General features: G+C 35.9%; 1 protein-coding gene across 2 annotated transcripts in view; it reads left to right on the top strand.

Moving 5' to 3' along the window:
* LOC110451560 overlaps positions 1 to 14,940 on the top strand; it is a 31,333-nt gene extending 16,393 nt beyond the window's left edge. The window contains exons 1-2 of one of the 2 annotated variants that reach the window (XM_021499650.1): positions 3,308 to 3,783; positions 9,770 to 14,940. In XM_021499650.1, the coding sequence (XP_021355325.1) occupies positions 9,912 to 12,248 (2,337 nt within the window). In that variant the 5' untranslated portion in view covers positions 3,308 to 3,783; positions 9,770 to 9,911 and the 3' untranslated portion in view covers positions 12,249 to 14,940. Of the gene's footprint in view, positions 1 to 3,307; positions 3,784 to 9,769 lie in introns of those variants that run through there. The other variant, XM_021499651.1, reaches the window with a different exon arrangement.
* The last annotated feature ends 9,839 nt before the right edge of the window (positions 14,941 to 24,779 follow it).

Genomic DNA, 24,779 nt, shown 5'->3' with positions numbered 1-24,779 from the left:
AGGGGGGGGGGGGGGGGGGGGGGGGTACGGTCACCCTAACCAACGGGAACCTGATTTGTGGGAGGGGAGGTCCCTAGCCAAAGGCGAGTGATATAAAGTTTACCAAAAAACAAAAGGATGGGATGTTACTGTATGTACAAAAAAAATGTATGGAAAACACAGTGGGATTCCCTAGTGTTTTGCTTGCAACTGGACAGTGATCCTTAAACTTTAAATCACATATCACGTGACTGGTTATCGCCATTTGCATGCGTAGCAAGCGTCTAATATGGGGCCCCCAGCAGAATTGGAGAGTTCCTCTGTGTCCCTCTGAAGAAACTAAACTTAATCTACTACATTCAATTACTATAACAGGAATACTTATCTTTATTTCTGCCATCTTCTACACCTTATTTTACTTCGGTTTATCTCTTGGCTACCCTGCTTTTACTAATATTGAGGTCTTTTAGTGTGGCCCCGCATGACCTTTTTGTAATACATCAAAGCATCTCCTCTTGTCGCACTGGTAATGGTGTTTGGTTAGCGTCCTGTGACTCGCTCGTAAACTATTTTGATGTAACACATTATGCAGATATTACCTTCATAAACTAAAGTGGTGTGCAAATATCTTTCAGTGACAAACAAATCTACTGCAATCTTTCCCTAATAGACAAAAACAGGTATAATATAGACTCCATGTTTTGACGAAAAGGTTTATTCTGGTAAATTTAATATGCACAGAGATAACGTTAACTCATGTTCACAATAAATGTTCAGTTATATACAAATAAGTGTGAAGCCACTAACACAATTAATGAAAAGTTTTCACCTGAAAAGTTATACAGAATGTTATGTAAATATGATCAATAACATGACTTGCCATACCCCGATATCATAAAAATGTAGCGGAACTGTTTGTGCCAATCGTCGGCGATCAGGAAGCCCAGTTGGTAGAGCGTCCGTCCAGAGTTCGGAGGGTCTCGGGTTCGAGCCCCGGTCTGTCCGTGCATTTCCCCCTTCTCCTGTTACAAAAGTGGTGCATGTGACCAACCTTTGCTTCAAAAATTGGTTGTACGCTTTGCACGGGGTACCCGAACCCAGGTTGTAATAGATGTAAATAAATATATCTTCGGGGGCGAACACTTAGGAAAGGAGACCAGGCGACCAGGTAGCTTAATTGATAGAGTGTCCGTCTAGAGCTCGAACCCCAGTCTGACCGTGCTCTCCTTTCTCTTCTGTTACTACAACTTAAATGCATCCGGTGCTTATTCTGAGATTGAATGAAATTTAAGACTGAGTTTGCCTGTTTCTCACACACATGCAGTTATAAACAATAAAGAGTGTAAAATGTTCCTTTTTCTTTTCATCATAGAAATCCATTGGTTCTGTTTTTGATATAGCTAGACTTGACACTTATTTCCACAAGACAATGGTGGCTGAAAACGACTGATCATTTTCAAGCACTGTCTGAATATTGAAATTTGCAATGAAGTTGTTTTTTTATGAATTTAAGGGACATATACGTTATCATTGTAAAGTAAACGGAGATTTTGTACCAGGAGCTGTTGTTACCGAGGTAATTGACGGTATAATTTCCCTAACAGTGATGGATTGAGGTGCTAAAGCATCCGTACAACCGCCAAACACCAGCACTCCTCTTAACAACCTGACACTGCCACTGGGAAATGACAAATATGAAAATAAATACACATGCAGTATTTTTTTGAATATATTTGACAGCATGTATTGGAAACGATTTAACTTTATTCATATAACTGAAGTATTCCTGTTTCCCTGTTCAAGCAGGCGGACAAGTTATGCGGACATTACGTAAGACGATCACGGATTGGTATTAACATTTGACGCCAACTTAGAGTTGGCATTACAGCGTATCTGTCATGGAAACCGTTTTGTCTGTCTCGGAGGCCCAAAGGCATAGGGATAGTTTGTTTTCTAGTTTATGCTTTGACCCGTAAACTTCATAATTGCACTGTAAAAAATACCGCAAATATAGTTCTCTATATATGGTCTGGCCACCGAAGTGAGGACATCTGGTGTTTCACAAATAGTGTCTAATTACACGCCGGTAGGGGCGCTGTGGCCGCCTGTTCCATGACAGCGCCCACACAGTGATTCTCAGACACCATTGTGTAACGAGCGAGGGAAAAACACCCCAGGACAGTGTCCTATTGAAAATAAATGTCAGAGATCAATCACCGTGTTTTTACAGCACATTTAACTACAATATGTTTTAGGCGGTAGATGACTTTCATTCATTTTTATCGAGCATTACAGAGCGTTGTTGGCGGAGAGCTGGATAATGAGTATAGTGAAAATATACAGTGAGTAAAAATGTACATGGATCTCATGTTTACACATAATCAAAGACATTGGGGTCCAAGTACGTCCTAACACCTCCAATAATAGATAGATAGATAATAGGAAAAGAAAGTTGTAATAGTTTCTGAATGGCTTTGCATTGAGTATCAGGAAATGAAAGTGAATAGTTCATAACATTTTTGCTAAAAAAAAAAAACATTCCTGGCTGGACAAACCATCCGTAGCCTTTATTTACGTTATTTGACATCATTATCCTTTTAGGGGGTCGGGTGTGGCTTGGGGATTGGAGTTTTGGGAGGGTGAGGGGGGTTAGAGTGAGAGTTGGGCGTTCCGACGAAAATTCAATAATCAACAAGTAGTAAACTGGAAGACAAAGGAAGCATCTCTCCACCACGGACAGTGTAGCGGTGTAAGGACGTGCATAGTCATATTTATTTCTACATGGCTATACGAGACTAGCAAGCTTCCATCACGTGTGACATTTGATTCACATTGTATCATGCAAATTCCTGTGATTCACTTACATTCATTTAGATACAAACTTGATACCTCCAACACCTAACTCAACTTAAAATCATGAATAATTTTAAGATAAATGCAATAAATCGTTTACAAACCAGTTTAATTTGTCAGATAAAAAATAAATTAGGCAAAACCTCCGTTAGGATAAGTGTAATTGTTAATTAATCTTTAAAACTTTTTTTTCCCAATAAAGGCAATTTTGAGTTAGAAATAAGGATTCCGTAATAAAGAAGGTAATCATCACGAGCTGGCTTTGGCATTAATTCAACTCAGCGGCATAATTCATTTGCCAGATTTTATGTTAAAATGTTCGATGCTACACGTAACACACCGTGCGTAGGTATGTCTTTATAGTACGTGAAATTTCGTTTTAAAAAGCACGAATGATTTTAGTTTGTACCTGCATAGTTATGAATTATTCATCATATATTGGCACATAGTTTAGTGTACACAATTACCCAGCGAAGGTGGTGCGGTGTTGTAATTTGGCTGGGGACCAGTCGTTACTTCGCTGGGATGTGAGGGTGCATTACCTTTAAACCCACCTGTCGTTTTACCGTTTTTCCTTACGTAGGTGGGCCGAAACGGAAACACGGGTTACAATACAAGTGTATAAGCACACCTGTAATTCTGTGCACCTGTAGCGATATTTCTGATCTATGAACGGGTACATGTAAAACTCACTGAGAAAGCCATTTGGTGGAGAATGACGGGGTGGTCACTAGACAATTTCGGCCGTCCTAAAGTGGACTTAAGTGGACACTCGGTGATTTTGGGATTTAGATAATGGGCGTCTTCCTCAGCAATGAGTATAACATTACATGGATTTGAACGCTGTGAATGAAGATATAACTTAGTAAATATCTAAATATTTACGTTAGCTATTTACATATGTAAATGGTGTTTAAGGCTGTTGGGATGGATTAACTAAACAATCGATAGGTAGGTGTTTAATCTTCTGACGCAGGCCCATATATCATAAGATATTGATTTTCATTTGCCATGATTATAATCTTTTTGGAATTTCATCAAGTATTTTAAATGTTTGAATTGAAATATTGTGTATTTACTGTAGAGTTGTTCCCTGTATATAAACCGCAGTTAGACTTTAGGTAGCTTGCTGTATTTTTGGCTCTGTATATAAGTTTATGTGATGTAATCCATAACAATGACCTTTTAATTGTGTATCGGGTATTTATGATTTATGTACGGTACATCTATAGGTACGACCCATAGTCTTTACTCAGTAGGAGAAGACAATGTTTGCCTGTTTTTCATCCCATTGTTACAATATTTATGTATGATATATATACATGTATATACATTTGTATGTCGGCTTGTTAAATAACTTAGTATTTAAACCAAACGTTACCTTATATAAAAGTCAACTACACGGGGACTGTATTTACGATACGGGAAATGTTATCTCCAAATGATACTACAATATGTTATGACCTCGTTTTATTTTGAATTAGTCTCCATTTATCCACCCCCACCCCACCCCACCCCAGATCAACCCTCCGTCCCAAGTCCTCCTCGACATGGTGGCTCAGTGGATAGCGCACTTGCCTTTCACCAAAGCGACCGGGGTTCGATTCCCCAATCGGACGTAAACAGGTATGGGGTCACCTGACCGAACACGTGGGTTATCTTCGGATACTCCGGTTTCCCACAACAAGAACGATTAATATTAGTATATATAACTTGTTTCATAATTGTTGAAAAATAAATAAAGTTTACATTGATATTTAGTGAATTTTACGGATTATTTAGCTAGTTAAGGACTAGTTAGTTAGGTAGTTATAAAGAAGATTATTTAGCTTTGCATTAGTTAAGTAAATATTTAATTGATTAGGTACGTAATTATAGACTAGTAAATTGTATATTATCTTGTTAGTAAAGATAAGTTACATAAATTAATATTAATTTATAAATTAGGTAGTGATAAAGTAGTAATTTATCGATAAGCTATTTATAAATTAGTTAAAGGTTATTTATTTATATGTTAGTAATGATATATAAATGATACATATTAATATCTAGATATTAGTTCATTATAGATTAGAAAGTGATTTAAGTAAGTTATGTATCACTGTAGTCAGTTATTTATTTTCTCATACAGTAACATAGTTATTGTACATGTACATTTGTATGTTCGGTTTTTATTCAAATATGATATTTTATATAAATTGATCGATATACACTATGTACCTACATCATATTATAACTCTAGGTGTCAGTAGTTTCTTCAAATTGTGCTTCAAACAGTATTTTTGTTGATAAATAAACTACAATCATTAAACATTAACTCTAGATAATAAACCAAAAGTGAAATAAATATTTATAAACTTCTTCTTGTCTATATTTTCATGTGACAACCGTCATTTTCCTTCTATCTATTGTACATGTATTATCTTACGATGCATTTGATATAAACAAAGGTAGTTTTCCCCATATACTCCAAAACATTTTTACAGGTATACGTAAATATTTATATATATATACAAAGTTGGTGTATATAACACTCTAAACAAATAATCAATTATATATATGTATATTGTACTCGACAGACCATTACTGGAATTAATGTGATTTAAACCTCCACTAGAAATTACAATTGATTGTTTGTGTCGGACTTGGCACCTGCCGAGGAGAGATACGGTCTACCTGTATATGAATACCCAACTTATTCTGACCTGGTGACCTCAGTTGACCTCGGCTTTTGTTTCAGTAATAGTTACAAATCAGCGTACAACAAGGATAACACGTGTTAATCTGGAGACCTGTCCCAGTGGTACTTAAATAGTTAAACTGACATATTTCCACGTCACAGTCGAGCCGTATCTTTAGTGTCAAACACATGTTACATGTACGTTCATATTTGTATGTTTATCATACCCCCCCGCAACGAAGTGTGTAAAGTTTATATTGGAATTAATCAGTCAGTCAGTCTGTCTGTCCATCTGTCCGTTCGTCCGTAGACAATATCTTATGGGAAAGCCAGTTTCTGTTGGACGCTCCAATGAATTTTACCATATTTAGCATCTTTTGTAAACAAGCTATTCGTGTCCAGCATTTTTTTTTAGTATCAACTGATTACGTGCCATATCCCTGCTTATTATATGGCATCGTTACATTCGATTGAAGCGTTCTTGGCTACTTGCATCGGCAGTAATATGTTACCTGCAGCAGCCAATCAAAATTATTTTTAGAAAATTTGATTAAATGTAAACACAATCAAAAAGTTACACTTAGTTCGTGTAATGCAGGGCGATGCTATGGCTCTATGGCTCATTTAGTTTGCTTCAGTATGTAAATGGGGTATATTGATGTTCTGATGTATTTCCAACATGTATTGCTTTAAGATACGTCAATGGCATGCTTTGTGATATTTAAATTCTGTGTTGTGGATGTGGTGGTGCTATTGATGTTAGTTTTCGGCGTATAGTTACATTCGGCAGAGGATTTGACAGATTTTTTGTGATATACTCGAATCCTTTTGTACTCGTATTAGAGAGCATTGGCAGCATTTACTACAAACCGCTGTCACAATTGCAATTCGACATAACAATGTTCGAGGGTGTGTAAGAGTTGTCTTGATGTAAACAACGACTTTGACCCAACAATGTTCGTCTGTATGTTAACAGTGACTTCGACATATCAAGAGGTCGGTCTGTATGTAAACAATGACTTCGACATATCAAGAGGTCGGCCTGTATGTAAACAATGACTTCGATAAATAACAATGTTCGAGTGTGTGTAAACAGCGACTTTGACATGGAGCGGGTTCGACTTAATGTAAACCAAAACTTCGACATACGTATGTATAACGAAGTTTGTCTGTATGTAAACAGCGAGTTCCACATATAAAGAGGTTAAATTCAGCAAACAGTTACTTCGATTTCGGCTGTCGTTCTGTTTGAGTTGTATTACTATGTTACCATGGCTTAAGGTGAACACTAAAACATATATTTACATATATAAGCATAAAATTGAAGTTAATTGATATTTTATCTTAAATCCTGTAAAATAATTGTGGTAGACGATAGTTGATGACAGTGCATAAAAAAGTCAAGGTAAGGCCAATTTAACATCAGCAAACAGCCCCTGACTTGTTGTCGCCTCGAACCTGTTTCCGGTTCTAAATAGATTTAAATATTGATTTGAAAATGTTTGTTGTTATTTAATTATTAATAAATTGCTTTTGTTAGCGCCTCGGAGTGTTTTTGAATATAGATTTGTCAATAATTACGAAAATAACCTATTATGTAAACAAGCTTATGATAGATTTGAAAAGCATGTTTTTTGGGTATTTATGATGAAAACAGATTACACGAATACAGATAAGAACTAAACGCCTACTTAAATACTATGTAGTTTAGCTGCAAACACAGCACTCAATTATTGTAGTGTTTAATAATGAGTCACGTAGGCAGTTTGGGTTTAAATGCTTTAGACATAATAACATATTGAATCTCATAAACTGGTTTTAATATATCTCGTTACAAGATACAATAGTGTTGTTTGGAAACTGTTTTAGGGGCAATTTCCTACATTTGAAGAGAGTAGAGCCATGTAAATGATAACATGTTTACGTCATCCAATAAACACGTTCACGTTTGATGTCATAATGAATTGATCCTTTTTAAATGTACTCGCCATTTTAATTTGTCTGTTAGGAGTTTTACGTCTCCGGAAAAAGCTACAGTGTCAAGTTTCATGGGGACGCACGGAGACACCGCTGACTAGAAAGAGAAGGGAAGTGAAAAAAGCAAATATATAGATCCCAGGTGATGCAATGAATCAGCCGATCAATTTTGGTTTCTTTTATATCAACCCAAGCAATAGACATGAATAAACAATCTCCGATGCTACAGGGGCCCCAATATAAGTCGTCTCATACCGATCGCATAGTGGGATAAAGCAGAGCTGTTCTTTCCCAGAATTCTCTGGGGGACTCGTAAATGTTATGATCCTCTCGAAACTGGTAACAACTATCCGTTCCACTATTATTTGTACCTAAAATATAAAATTTGATGTTAATGTTTTCAGAGAGTGACTGCATAGCACTGGTGGTGAGTGCCCATTGACCAATATTCGAAGGTTCGAGTCTCGCTAACAACGCTGCTTTTAGACAGGGGAATTTATCTCTGTTTTTCAGCTAGATGTACGCCTGCCTAAATATTGTAGTGTAATATGGTCTTGGTTCGTAATTAAGTTGTTGGCGCTGTTTTGATCTGTTGAAAAGTGTGTTCCATAAAAAGCAGGGCACCTCAAACAATCTCAAACAACCACACCAACTCGTACAGGAACACTGGGTTTCTTGTTACGGGAAAAGTACATGTATATAGAACAACAAATAAATAAATGTTTCTTTGTGTTTTACGTCCTACAAGTGTTAACAGCTATGGTCATTTAAGGACGTGCCAGGTTTTGGCGGTGGAGGAAAGCCGGACCATAGTTGTCGATAGGTCGTTAAACTCAAACAAACATATAAATCATAATGATGCTGGATATTGTGTACATATGTACATGTATAACATGTATCATGACCCTCTGTTGTCGCTAGAACGATCGGTCCTGTATCAAAGGAGAACGCTCGATATCTATATTCAAATTATTATATGGGGACGTATCTAAAATAGGAAATAGAAATTAATATGTATACGGAACTCATTTTGCCAATACTTTAACTTCAGAGACACAAACTATACATTTATTGGATCAGTTTGAAGGCATCAGTTGTTGTGCAAGGCTGTAGGTAGGCAACAATTGCATGAAGAAATATGTGTTGGTGGGGCAGCCGTGACGAGAACAATCTTTTGATATGGGGCAACCATTTGAGGAATGAAAACTGAAATTATAAAAAAAAACACTCGTATATATGATTAAATGAGCAGCAGGATAGGCTGAGAAAGTAGAAAACGTGGAAGGGGGTGAAATATCAAAATTTGGTAAAATATATCTTGTAAAGATTGAAATGAATCACATATGATGTATGTACACTCCTTAAACAAAGAAAACCCAAACACACAGAAACACACTAAATTGTTGCGCACATGGCTACGATACAATTTACCACATATAAAAATAACTGTTCTGTAGTAGTATAATGTATCATGCTAATCCAGTAGTCGTGAGTCCCTTATCTACCGTAGACGTCGAGTAGCTTGGTGGTTTGATGTCTTACACAACCTGACAGACAAGGATTAAGCGCGTTACATTACACAATGTGAATGATGACAACAGCTTTAGGACAGACCTAAACAACCCGTCTGTGCTGTAAAATTAATTGATATGTAAACATTACAAAGAATACAGAGATATTTGTGATTGACTGCATCCAACACTATCTGCTGCCAATAATGATCCGGTCTATGGTGACGAACTTTACACGTGCCGAAATGCTAATCTCGTGCGTATTCGAGAAACTGACAACTGCACGTACAACGGGCTAGTCACGTGCTTATGTCTTTGTGTGGAATTCTTTGTGAATCAATCACGGGAATAAATAACAGTGTCGTTTTTAATATTTTTATTATTGTTATATTTACATGGTCGGGGGTCTAGTCACAAGTTGCACTGTCATCTGAACGCAGTCATAATTAAGCACAATATTTAGAGCGCAAAAAGCGCTTAAATTTATGAAACGCTAAAACATGCTCGTTACAGTTACTGTACCAGTAATTGAGATGCTTTTAATTAACGGCAACGCATAACAAAACTTTTCTGTTTGAATATTTAGATACACATGTTTAAGAGATTTTTGTAATTTCTTCCCTATTTTTTTTCAATACTTTCCCCTTGTAGAGGCTCACTTTGAATTTTCAACCATTTTCCTCAGTTGACCAATTTCTATTATAGAAGGTTAAATTAAGTGAAACCTAGGATAAAAACTAATAAATATTCTTCTGTTTATGTTTTCCAGATCACTGAAAGCAGTCACATTTAAAGAAAAACCGGAACCTGCTTTTCACAACTCCCTTCCGTTTCCGTTTGATCCTGGAACGGATGTGACGTCACCAGAGCTCAATAATTTGGACTCCTACTTACAGCTTGACTATGATCGCATGGTATCCAGCGTTGAAAATGCTATTATGGAGGACAAAAGCCGAAATCGGCATCGGGTCACACCGAAAGAGCTTCTGGTGAAAAGCAATCCCAGTCTGTATGCTGAAGTCGATACAAACCGACAAATGAATAATATGATATCAAATCGGCGCTGGGAAGTGGATAGTCACAGTAAAGACGATTCACACGTGAAACCAATGTCTAATCTGATGGCTCCTGGTCCTTCGTTTCCGTTTCTATCCAGAACCAATAGCATGAACAATCTCCATCACTATTCAGGTGGTAAAATGTTACGGAAGCAACATTCACATAGCAACCATGACTTGTCCGGCTTTGACCGGAAGGACCACAGCAAGTACGCAGCAGCCCTGCATCGGCAGCAGAATTATAGCATGGAGGACCTTAGACACGTGGCTGAGTCTGACAAGGAAAACCGGAAGTCACTTCACTTCCCGGCAATTCGTAGAGAACGAACAAAGACAGTTGCTCCGAGTAGTTTTCCCGGATCTGACTCATCTGGTGTAAATTTTCCAAATGTTAGATCTGATCTTTCTTGGCCGTTACAAAACGGAAGTAACGGGGAAATTAGGATAAATCATTTTTCCAGAGATAAAACTCGAGTTCTTGGAAAACCATTCGTTCACAAACTGGAAAAATGGTTTTCGGAAATTCCAAGTGAGGAATATGAAAAAGCGGATCAATCGCGCAATGTTGAAAATTCGGATAGTTCCAAGTCTTTTTCCATGAGAGGAAAGCAAAGGAATGTATCTTCAAAGTCTCAGTGGAAAGTACCAGTTCTAAAGCCTATGCAAAATATTCCTAACAAATACTTGGAGTTGCGGAAGGAAACAAACACTAATGGAATCAAGGATACAAATATCAATAGAGACCAGTACAAACTTAGACAGAAGTCGCTGTTGCAGCTGAAAATGAACAGTGTTGAGAATCGAGAAAGGACTTTAACTAAAACTGCATTTGAAGTTGACGAAGATCTTCGACAATACACCTTTCACACTGAACGGTATCCTCCCACAGAACAACAACACCGCCCGACACTCGAGGACCTCGCGAGGGCTAGAAAACAGACAGGCGACGGTGTAGGAAAGATTGACATAGGCGAGTTTGCCATTGACGCTTACAACATTAAACCGAATTCCAAATTCAACTTTGCAAATCTCGACCCTAATGGGGTGTACGGCTCGATGAATGGACACAGTAACAGTGGATCAGTCGGTTCGAATGACTCGGGAGTACAACGGACACCAGAACGAGGCGATCCGTCAAAGACCGCCATTGTGAATTTAGAAATGTCTCGATCACGTGGCTCAAGGTCAAACCAAAACAAAACTTCGAATGATTATGTTGGTATGAATATGGCAAATCAAAAACGACCAGGTCATACTGCCGCAATCGGTAGCAGTGATGTTTCCACGTATAATGCAAACCCAGGAAAGGGTTACAACAGGTCAAAGTCTGTGCTATCAAAATTTAACACACTGGAAGTGTTTGGAAACGATCCAAAGTCAAAGCAAATCCATGAATACCCAGATCATGGACAGTTTTTGGGTTCGATGCTGACAATCGAGGAAAATGGTGGATCTAAAAAGCCGGTAAAAGTGCCGGTTTACAAATTAGATCTGAAGACGATGACCAAAAGGTCAGTGCATCAAAAATCAGAAACCTCAGAGGATTTAATACCTGGTAGCGACAACGTTGTTCAGGAAATTCCTACATTGTCGTTAGAGTTCCGAACAGGAGAGGTGGTAGTCAACCGGAAGTCAGGTGTAGAGCTTAGCCTCAGCTCGAGGAATAAACCATCAAAAAGAGACCATGTTAAGACGTCATCCATCAGGGACGACACTCCGCCAGAATTTGTTGACCGAGCGGCGGGTTCTGCTTATCATCAGGACAGATTGGATGCAGTAAGCGATGGAACGATGACCGTCACGCCAGAACTCAGAAGAAACATTGTTCCAAACACACAGGAGCAACTAATAACTCCCCGAGAAGTTGAATCAGAGGCGAAAATTGATCAAATACAAAACCCAGAAGCTGTGGATGAAGGATATGTTAATGGTGACTCACCTACAGAAAACATTAACGGTACATTGAAAGAACCTGAAAGTTTCGAAAATACCCAGGAAAATACCCAAGAAAAACAGCTCGAACAAGCAGTTGCTACAGAACTAACAGTTGAAACTTCCCGACAACATTCGAAAGAGAAATCCGAAAATGACAATATGCAAATTATCGAAGCGGGGTATTTAGAAACAATAGGAGACCAATCTGAACAGATACCATTGAACAATCCTCTCGAGGAAAAAAAATGGAGATGATTCCGAACAGCCGAAGGTCGAGGGAATCGACGTTACTGATACAGGTGATGATGACGTAGGCGCGGAAAACGACAACGTAGCGGAAATGACAGGGAAAAGGGACGCGGCAACATCAGTGTCTACCATACATAAGACCCCAAGGCTACCCGCAGATACACCTGTGGATTTAGGAGAGACACCGGACATTGATTCAACGAGAGGCGACGATGAGGGGAAGGTTATTCCGGAAGAGGTGAAAGGTCAAATTGAATTGAAAGATATTGCAGACGGCAATAATAATGCACGGTCCTCAAGTCTCTAAAAATATGGGAGCTGATTGCTAGTGCATATATGAGCGCTGTGAATATCATCGAGTTTGAAGGTGCCTTCTCATAATATACATCTGTTGTCCTTGTTGTAGGGAAATATGAGTGAAAAAGACTAATCTCGCGGAAACAGTTATATGGTTCCTACCACAGGGATAGTAAAATATCTTATCATCTATTAACAGAATAATACATCTACAGCTTCAGATGAACAGACTCTCATTTTGGTCTTCTGTTTGAGTCATTCGGAACTCATATGTGATAATACATCCTGCGCATTTTTTCTAGAGATGTCCCTGGCAAGGAAACTATGACAAGGAAACTCGCGTGCGTGAGGGAAACACGATGTTTTATTTCCTTATCATGTGACTGATATAATACCATTTGGTACACTGTTATTTACATGTACTTATATAAGGTATAACATAACAGATTGAATTTGATAAGGCGAAATTAACATTTCGATTGGAAATCTTATTTGCTTCACTTTTTTTTCTGGAATTCATGAAGTTTGTCAAGAAACAAGAAAATATTGATTAGTGAGGTTTCCAGTGATAAAACCATACAAGAATTTTACAGAGGGCATTACCAATCGGCAGAATTAAACTGCTAATTTGTTTTTGATTTCCAAACAAGAGTATGAATATTATGGAGAGGTATTTAATAAGTATTGTACGGTCACTATATATTACACGTGATTGAGACTTGCTGCGAACCGTTCGATGGGCTGGTTCCCCGCTTGGCATACGAAATGTTTCATAAATCGGGCCAAAGGACGTGCCTTGACTTATAACAAATGGTGACTTTCCTTGGTCCACTGGATATATAGAGGGGATTTACGTGCTTTGATATTTGACCGAGGTTGCTTGGCGTTGAGAACATCAAGGGAGACAGCTCCCGTGTATAACACAGTTAGTCGAGGTTTGTTTGCAATACTACACAGTGCTAACTAGCTAGTGGTACAAACCGTAGACCCCCCCTTGAACCTTAATCTGTATTTGTGATACTTTATTCAAGAGAGCTTTTATATTTACTTGAAAACCAAATGCGAAGTAGACGACAAGCATACATGAATGTGTTTTATTCTTAAACTTGCGGTACCTCGTTCTTAATTAGTATTTAGATACCGTGCACATCTTTGATTTAACGCACCACTTTGAACCTGTGCAAATGTCCAATCTGCTCGTTTTGAATTTGCATTTCTGGCGATGTTGATAATATAGTTCTCTAACAGAGCAGTACTGAATTTTCGGATTCCGTGAAATATCACACAAAATATAATGATATCGCAAACATTTCACTGTATTGAGGTTTCAGCAGAAATCACATCTCTTCCAGAGGGAAGTATTCATATAATTAACTTTTCAATGTTTCTCGTTTTGAGATATTAGTAGCAGTATATACGTGTAATTAGCCAAATTAATTGTCACCTGATTTTCCCACCCGTAATATACAATGTTTGATTACATTATCACTACTGCAGAAGTTGATTTCACTTTATATAAGAAATTACACACTTTTTATTTTAATCACTGAGTTGTTTAAATATATAAAATTAAATAGAATAGAGCTTATCACGCTTGATAGTTAAATGTGCTACTTACCCTATGCCGACAACAGACCTTCACACAGATACGTCTCCTGTACTCTCGAATCCTACAATGTAACCAAAAATGCTAATTATGACGTCAATTCTATCGTGACATTCTGATTTCGTCCTCAGTTTTGCGTTTAGAGAGTATGTAATGGGCGAGTTGTTGTAACAAAGAGAAGATGTTAAGTTACGTCTGTAAACGTTCATTCAGCTTTATGATACAATATGATTATTGTGTATTGCTCGCATGTAATTCTACTTACATGTCTACGTAAAAATGTGTAATCGATTGCGTCGTATCTGTTATGTAAATATAAATTTATATGTATGTACTATCGAATGGCTTATAACTCCTCGTGGTTGGTGTCATCATGTCAATTCGCTTTTTATTCCACGTACAGAGAAATACGCTCTATGTGATAGGCCTATTGGGCCGTTTGTATCTTCTAAAAACTATTACATCGTCTCGATTTTAACTCTACATGTTCACAAAACATGCGATATCAACTCGCTTGTAACCCTACATATTTAGGAAAATATGTGATATCAACCCCACAGTATTATGGTCTAAATACACTTGTATAGGAAGCTCAAATCTTTAACGTCTGTGATATATTTAAGATACATTCTAGGATTTTAATTGCACGTGACCTTTAGGTCAAATTTGTTTGGAGCGCAAGACAGTTTTAACTGCATTTATTTAGCACGTGAGGTTTTATATGTGAGAGAGGTGCTTAATTTATATGTATATTAACTTATTGTATCATGGAAAACATCATAAAATAAACATATTAATATTTCAGTTGCGTTTTGTTTATTATTCATGATTTGTCTATCTGCATGTTCATGCATTATAATATACGTGTTTCTTTTCAGTTTCTGAGACGTTGTCTGCATATATATGATAGTTAAAAATGTCTAACAAATAGCTCAGCCGGATTGTTTTAACAAGAAATGAAAATATTTGGCTTTCAGCCAAAGTTTTGAAATGCATATATCTAAATATAATTGATCTAACTTGTAGAGCATGAGACTACATCTGATTATGGGAAAGGACACATTTAATCCAGAATGTAATTTTTAAATTTTTGAAAACTTTCGCTTTTAGTTAGATGCAATGCATGATCATGCAATACATGTTTATGTGAAACTTCGATACAAAATGATAACATCTCTGCATTACCTGATAGAATCAACACAAACATGCTCTATTTAATAATTCTTAAGTCCTAACTTATTGACCTGTTTTGATAGTAATTTAAGAATGTCGGTTTACCTCCCTTCTATCTTATAGAATGGAAGCTACACGACAAGTAATCATTAGGAGGTGGGAGAGAGAATTAGAGGTAAATACTGACAGAGGCAGAGAATTGTATATCTTCCCTAAATGTGTTGTGTTTATTTTCGCTCTTCGAATATAAACAAAGTATCAATAGCAAGGAATTTGACAAAAATCATATTCATTACTATACATGTATCAGGAATGTCATGATAACTACACCATCAAAATCTAACATTGTAAAGAAAAATTGAAATGATAAAATAATAAGACCAAAGTAGGAAAACCTCATTCCTCAACATATCATGTAATACTTATTTAAAGATACTGTTGAAATTAGATATCCATAATCACACTGTTTCTGTCATGGGTGACTACAGGTACAATGCATGAGGGATAGGACAGTTACATGCACATGTAAGGAATTGAAACTCTACTTTCTTAAAAACTCAGATACCTGAGGTGACTGTACTCTGGGAGATGCATCATTGCTGTTTCTGCGCTCCTTGAATATCCCAGGGCCCGTATTCCTGAAACCGTTCTCATGCTCAAGCATGGATTCTGTTCTCAAACCAAATTTCTTGTAACTCACTTAAATCATGTCAAACGATCGAAAAGTCAATTGTAAACATTGAAAACGGCATTTTGCCCTAAGTGTCTTCAGATTTGTTCCAAATCATTGAAAAACGATTTATTATCAATTAAAAACGAATTAAGTAATTAGGCTTGAGCACAAAATCCATGCTTGAACATGAGAACGTATCGAGGAAGCGGGGGAGATTGTTAATAAGGCTGTTAGTGTTAGCTCCCTTACTTTGTCCTATCCTCGGCAATAACCAGAATAAGGATGTTAACCCCATTACTCAATCAATCATCCGCCCTTTCATCTACGCCGAACCAGAGCATAATGATAAACTGATCACCACATGGTCACAAAAGACTAAATAGTTTTACGTCAGGTAAATGATAGGAATTCGGATAGAGGAAGGTAAGTAAATATAAATAGACAAAAGGAATATAGACCAACCCTTTAGTTACCGAATGGATCAAAAGAATAGGATAGCAATACATCTCAAGCATACACACATATGTAGGAGATGTTAGCCAGGTGGCATATGACTACACATGTAGTAGTTAGCGCCTGATAAGGCAGCTCCTGTGAATTCCTCAAAAAATTGTATTGATTAATGTATATGTTTATTGTATTGATTGTATTGATTGTATATTTATGTACTGTGAAGCGCTTCAGGGTGGCGTATTGTAGCTAAATAGGGCGCTTTATCAAAAATGTTGTATATTATCATTATTATCGAAACATAGGTCTCTCCCTCTTAACCCTTTCTCTTGCCTTATTCTTCTATATATATATATCATCGAGCTCAAACAAGGACTTGGAAATGAGGAAAATGCAGGTATAGCGAAATGATTGAAAGTGAAAAGTTTGTTAACTATCACATTTTGTTTCCCTCTTAATAAATAAAAACAACAAATAATGCACACAACTGGAAAAACTAAGTTTGATTACAATCAGTAAATACAAACCTATGTGTGACAGAAGATGGCATCAAATCAAGATAAGAATAAAGTCAAATAGAAGCAATATAGCATTCTATAAAATCAAATAGAGATATCTTTAACGTAAACTTTATTGGAAAGTCAAATACAAATAGCATACCATACCTATACTGTTAAGTCTAATAAAAATGATATCAGTTATTGTAGAACCAAGAATGATGTGGCAATTTGTACAATCAATAGTAACGATACTACCACATCAAAACAACATAGGTTAAGTCAAATAGAAACAGATATTTCAAATCCAATATTTTAAGTCAAATAGAAACAGATACTTTAAACCCATACTTTAAGTCAAATAAAAACAAATATCGTTACATCAAAATAACATACTGTAAATATTTGATATTGTAAACACAAATAAAAACAAGAATTTAAAGTTAATATAAGTGTGAAATAAATGCTATCACGTTCGTCAGACAAAATATTAGCATTTACATATATATATATATGCAACGCACGCACATTAGCGCAATCAAAATATCTATCACAAAAGTGCTATTTAGTCATAAAAGAAAAAAAGATAGCTTTCAACATCTTCAAAATCACGCACTGTCCTCCATTCTAGTAATGATAACTTACTAATAATGTACAAAAAAACTATTTCAAATATCGCATTTAAACACAAATGCACCAGGCAAACGTTATTTGCAGTGCTACGATGAAGAAATGGTCATGTATTTTATTAGGAAATTTTCGTTATTTCATCATGATAGTAAACTAACGTTATAATTGAGGTTTATGAACCTTCGTAGTACGCCTGGACGTTATACGATGTTAACGAAGCCATGTAGCCATAGAAACAGAGCTCATATGTGTGATATTCAGGAATAGATCAAATATGTAGTGTCATCAAGCTCTCATGGATGAATTATGGCAAGAAACCTGTGAGACCTAATTTCGATGACTGATAACAACAATTAGTATGATTCTAGAGTCATCTCCCTTTACTTACATTTTTCTGTTGAAATCGAACCCGACATGTACTTATTACTGACATTTTAAATGCATGCCTAGATACTTAGTACAACGTCCGAGGAATTATTGACGGCCGATAACTTGAAGTTTTAGAACCAAATACTTATAAGCCTAGAAACATTAGCATGGGAAATTTGAAACTAACCACGATTTCTTCAAATACTTTTTACACCGAGACGTATTTTGTTTACACAAAAATCTTCTGTCATATTTAAATAAACGTTAACGGTATTGAATACTTTGTTTATTTTATTTATTTATTTCAATCCAACAGACCATAAGGACCACTTACAGGTTGATAACAAATACCGGTTCACAATAAATTACATACATGTGTTACAATAACACAGACCAAATGGTAAATTATTAAACAATACATACATGATACCTAAAATACAAACAGACTATGTATAATGAATTAAAAACTAATCTGTTTCATTCCTGTTTGAAACGTTTTAAGTGTACTGTTAAAAAGACTATCTGGCTGAACATTGAGGAATCTAAAAAAAATCTGACTCCTAATTAAAACACGTTTTTTCTTTACGTCAATACGATTCTTGGTGTTATATAAACGCACCGTACATGGTTGTTTATAATACACCCATTACATTAATCAGCAAGGTATTCCTACATTTTCTATTCTTATCTTTTTTTAATACATTAATCGGGTATCATGACATGAAGCACTTACCCGTTTTACTCATTTTCTACCATGATAACTTGTGTGAGGAAGTTGTGTCAAATCGGCCAAAGAAACTTTATCGAATTAAGAAAACATCTCCCATTGTTTTTCATACCAACATCACTGACTTAATTCTGAATCCGCACGAAAAGCAGGAAATGATGACAAGAAGTAGGTCAAACTATCGATGAGTTCAGATGTCATACAAATAAAGGCATAATGTTGATGACCGATATCTCCTTTAGTCGTCAGACTGAAGTTGTCGGTAAAAATCGGTTAATTACATGTACACAACACGCAAACAATGCACATGTGGAGCTATTATGATAAAGTCTGTGATCACGCCTCAATTTTTTTTAGATTATATAGTGGTATATTTAAAAATATCTTCACGAAGAATACAACTAAGTCATGTATTCAGCATTCTGTTCCTATTTCAGCACATCAAAAGTTATTTCAACTCTTACCTTAAAATATTCCTCATTGTTTATCTGCAGTCCGAAATCTTAGACTATATTTACTTTATGGGTTAGAAACGTGACTTATGCAAATACAACTCACAATCATGATATAGCGTCTGAGCGAACATGGATGTAACTGGTAAATGTGTCTATCAGTTTGTTTGTATTAGCGGTTATAAAAGAATTCTTCAGTAAATGTCAATGGCTATATCAGGCTACACCGAGACAGTTATTCCCCTAACATATATAGAGGGGCTTTAATGTGTAATGAACGATCTTCATAACGGACTTAAGATGCATTTTGATGTCGAAGATTGACTGATTGATCAGCAAGTGTTGCCCTGAAGCCATTGCATGTAAAACAGCTGTAGGAAAATAGAGAGACGCAGATCAACTGTTTTGATATCCTGATTAACCGACATTTTATTTTAACAAACAGGTCACTAACAAACATAAGCTGTCATCAATGAATTACAGGGGGAGAAATCCTGGTGGAGCTAACACAGGGAAGCATGCATAATGATGCGCTACTAAAGAGAATCTAGTGTCTTACACCAACCTTCACTTATTCGACACTGCAATTTCATAATACAACGTAGCCTTTTCCAACCCTTTGAATTGGAAGAGTTCAAATATGTTTGCATGGGTTAATGAGTTAAGGCGGTCAATTTATGTAAAATGGAAGTGTACGACGCTGTGATTTCGTGAGTAATCTGTATTCAACTGTCATAGATCACATGTAAGCACGTGCAACTGTTTACTATCGAACAGTAAGAAGTAACTTTCATAATTTCTTTCATCTAAATAAAAGATTACTGACACAGATCTGTCCAGGAACACACACGGGCTCACATGTTGACCATTGTCTTGGTTTGTATGTCCGTATGCTGCTTCCGGAAACTTTTACTGCCTTTTTTTTGAATGCTCCACCTTGTGTCAACATCAGATAGGTCGGGTATCATCTAGCTTTATATCTGAGAAAAGACGTTTTACATATTTGTCACATACATTATGCATCTTTGATGTTAACCTCCGAATAATCTTGTCGATGCACATCCTCTAAACTCCAGGATTTACGCTCTCTGTATTCCTGGAATGTGTCATAGCAAATCAGAAGATACGTGGCTAGCTGATTGATCACAGGTAAAAAAAATCTTGACCAATCACTAGGATAAAACCTGTCCTCTGAAGATTACAGTGAAGCACAACCCAACTTTAAATTCAAACAGATTTACCCTTACCCTCACGCGCGATTCGTTTTATAGACATCAAGGGATCGAGTTGGTCATCTTCGTCTCATCCATAAGGTGGCGCCTTCGATTTCGTTATGACATATTCCAGGGATGCAGAGAGCTTAAGTGTGCGTAGCCCCTTCCTTATCGGGGATGGTCAGTTCCAGACTTATAGATATGGGAAAAGTCAAAACCCACGTGTCAGAACACACTCAGAATCACGCAGTTTTAATTTGATAATTCCCTTAAATTAGAAATAAGAAAAGAGAATAACATATACCATAGAATTTAGATTTTTTATTACAACATACAAGAATTACAAAACAAATTATTACAACATTTGTTAATCACTCTTGATAGCCCGAATGATACGGCTCATGAGGTCTTAATGTCGGAGGAAACCGGAGTACCCGAAGAAAACCCACGAGGTCGGGCAGGTGACCGCATTACTTTTCACGACATATCGGGAAATTAAACCAACGCTGCATTGGTGAACGGTAAGAGCGTTATCCACTGCGCACCCAATCAACCCAGAAAGGAGAACGATACTTTACCATGTGTTTGCTACATAAATTGACTAGAAAACCTTACAGCTTATATCTACCCTAACTTTATATGGTTTCTTTATGTTAAACGATATGTTAAATGTATCTCACTTTACTCGTATCACTTAATCTTCCGAAGGAACTTTCAGGAAAATCCAATTTGAATACACATGTTTCTCGTACACACTTCGTATACCTTTTACCTGTATGCTTTATATTTTCACAGTACGTCATTTTCCAATTAGATTGCTTGTTAATTTGCTTCTGGATGAGTTTATTTTCCTGCCTTTGCTTTTAGTCAAATATTTACGAAAATTGGTATAAATGTGAACAAATTAACTAATGCTTCCATTGGTTATACAATTTTTGAATATAATTATTCTAATTTTAACCATGATGAGTGTGTTGGCCAAAACAAATTTTACAGCAAAATCTAACATTTTGTCTATGGGGAGGACGTCAGAGTATAACATTAATGTTTGAATAAAACGTATTACCCCAATAAGCGATTTGTTTTATTCTTGTTGATGCTGGGTGGACAAGACGATTCAGCTTAAAAGTGATAAGTTTGTAAAAGAAAAAAAATGTGATTGCGGGGGGATGTATTCGCTTGATCACATATACTGAACCTAATCGCGGGAGAAATGATAGAAAAATACATTTCATGCAGGTAAGAATACGAACAAAACTAACTTTATATTAATTTAATGTAACACATTACATTGATTATCTTTATTTTATTTAAATAACATTCAGGAAATATTTTCATAGAGTAATGACACTGAGTATTAATCATGTAATCTATTTGGTTCTGGTTTGATAATATTTTGTTTAACGTCCTAGTAACAGTTAGGTTATATAAGGACGCGCCTCCATGTGTGTTTTGTAAGCGTGCATGTGTGTATATGTGCCGGTGAAAGAGTATGTTGGTGTACTTTTGATTGACCGGATTTGATACCGACTTTATAGTGCTATCTCAATGAAGTACCATGCCGAAGGCATCCTGCCCAGCATTCCGCCCGTCACATTTTACTGACAACGGGTGAACCAGTTGTTGCTATTATCCTAAATGCTGAACGTTAAGCAGGGAATAACAACTTCCATGTAAGGACTTTAGTATGTCCCGGCATGGGGACAGAATCCATTGCCTTCTTCACCTGGGCGATAATTCAATTATATTTAATCAAATTAGATTAAAATCAAAATTAAAATTAAAGCCCTTATTGAGATATTGTCAAGCAAGGCGCTAGGAAATAAAAGGTAGTTACAGTATTAGAGGAAAGAAATATAAAGATCCCAAATATTGCAATAGGTGCAGTAGATTATTTTGGTTGCGTTTGTGTCGAGTAGAGGTCCCTGCAGGGCGGGGTAAGAATTGTACCTGCTGCCCCCATCGCATGATCGTAAGAGGCGACTAAATTTGGGACCTTATCTTTTCTTTTCTTCTTAACAACGTTTTTCTTCCTTATGTCTCCCTAGACAATGTCTCACTTTTGACCTTAAGTTGTGCGTTCGCCCCTGTGAGGAAGGCTTTGGGTTCTGTCCCCTGGCCGAGACATACCAGAGTCTGAAAAAAAATGGTAGTTTCTACTCCTGCTTATCGCTCAGCAATTTACGAGTGGGACGACTGGTTCGCCCGTTGTCAGTATAATGTGACCGGTTGGGGTGTCCTGCTGGATGTCTTCGGCAGTATATTTCAGTGACGTAGCTCTGTAAAGTCGGCATCAGTTCGCGCTATCCCAAGGAGACAAACACGAACATATCGCAGCCTCGCAAAACACACACGCATACACTTCACGCATGCATCTTGCACACAGTGGAGGCTGTCCTTAAATGACCATAGGTGTTGACAGGACGTTAAACGTTACTAAACCAAATCAAACCAAACCCTAAGTAGAGTTCACGAAAGCAAATCCCCAATTCTGCAGAGTTACCACATTAGTTGCCTCTTACAATTCATGTAGTGGGTAACAACAGGGGTATCCTTTTCTCGATCCCCGACCTTCAGGGTTGTATGTTATTGAAAACATAGCAATAATATTGACTAAAACCAAATGTAGTTAGCTTAAAGACATACAAGGTGATAATTACATTTTAAAAGCATATGTTTCGACATACTGAATCAGTAAAAAAAAAAAACCCAATTAAAACATAAGTTCAATCAGGTATATTTCACAGACAACAATTTCATATGTTTCTAGATCAAGTCATTGTTTGCAGAAACATTTAAAAATGAACTTACTTTTTAAAAATAATAAAGCTATTATGTTTCTTGATAAAATGTGCATCAAACATAATAACTAAATACATTCAAGAGGTTTTCAAGTTTTAAAATCTCACTCAAAGAAACAAAAAGTCCGTTGACATTGAACAATGTTGTATCCAATAGTATCATTGTAGCAATCTTCAAGGGAAATAGTTGAAGAAATGGGGACACCGGACATGCAGAAGACTCAAAAAAGAAAGTACATCATTAACAAAAAAAAAAAAAAGTACATCATTAACAAACAAAAAGAAAGTACAACATTATTAACCAAAAAGAAAGTACATCATTAACAAACAAAAAGAAAGTACATCATTAACAAACAAAAAAAAAGAACAACATTATTAACCAAAAAAAAAGAACATCATTAACAAAAAAAAAAAAAGTACATCATTAACAACCAAAAAAAAAGTACATCATTAACAAAAAAAAAAAAAAGTACATCATTAACAACCAAAAAAAAAGTACATCATTAACTAACAAAAAGAAAGAACATCATTATCAAACAAAAAGAAAGTACATCATTAATAATCAAAAAGAAAGTACATCATTAACAAGCAAAAAGAATGTGAATCATTAACAACCAAAAAGAAAGTGAATCATTAACAACCAAAAAAAAAGTACATCATTAACAACCAAAAGGAAAGTCCATCATTATCAAACAAAAAGAAAGTAAATCATTAACAAACAAAAAGAAAGTACATTATTAACAAACAAAAAGAAAGTACATTATTAACAAACAAAAAGAAAGTACATCATTAACAAAAAAAAAAAAGTACATCATTAACAACCAAAAAAAAAGTACATCATTAACAAACAAAAATAAAGTAAATCATTAACAACCAAAAAGAAAGTGAATCATTAACAACCAAAAGGAAAGTAAATCATTTACAATCAAAAATAAAGTAAATCATTAACAACCAAACGGAAAGTGAATCATTAACAAACATAAAGAAAGTACATCATTAACAACCAAAAAGAAAGTAATTCATTAACAAACATAAGGAAAGTAAATCATTAACAACCAAAATAAAGTAAATCATTAACAACCATAAAGAAAGTACATCATTAACAACCAAAAGGAAAGTAAATCATTAACAACCAAACGGAAAGTGAATCATTAACAACCATAAAGAAAGTACATCATTAACAACCAAAATAAAGTAAATCATTAACAACCATAAAGAAAGTACATCATTAACAACCAAAAAGAAAGGACATCATTAACAAACAAGAAGAAAGTACATCATTAACAAACACAAGAAAGTACATCATTAACAAACACAAGAAAGTACATCATTAACAAACAAAAAAAAGTACATTATTAACAACCAAAATGAAAGTGAATCATTAACAACCAAAATGAAAGTGAATCATTAACAACCAAAAAATAAGTACATTATTAACAACCAAAATGAAAGTGAATCATTAACAACCAAAATGAAAGTGAATCATTAACAACCAAAAGGAAAGTAAATCATTTACAATCAAAAATAAAGTAAATCATTAACAACCATAAAGAAAGTACATCATTAACAACCAAAAGGAAAGTAAATCATTAACAACCAAAAGGAAANAAAGTACATCATTAACAACCATAAAGAAAGTACATCATTA

Source organism: Mizuhopecten yessoensis, unplaced genomic scaffold, assembly GCF_002113885.1.
Source record: "Mizuhopecten yessoensis strain PY_sf001 unplaced genomic scaffold, ASM211388v2 scaffold6135_1, whole genome shotgun sequence".
Lineage (NCBI taxonomy): Eukaryota > Metazoa > Mollusca > Bivalvia > Pectinida > Pectinidae > Mizuhopecten > Mizuhopecten yessoensis.
The sequence above is the reverse complement of the archived record's forward strand: the minus strand, read 5'-3'. Positions and strand labels throughout refer to the sequence as shown.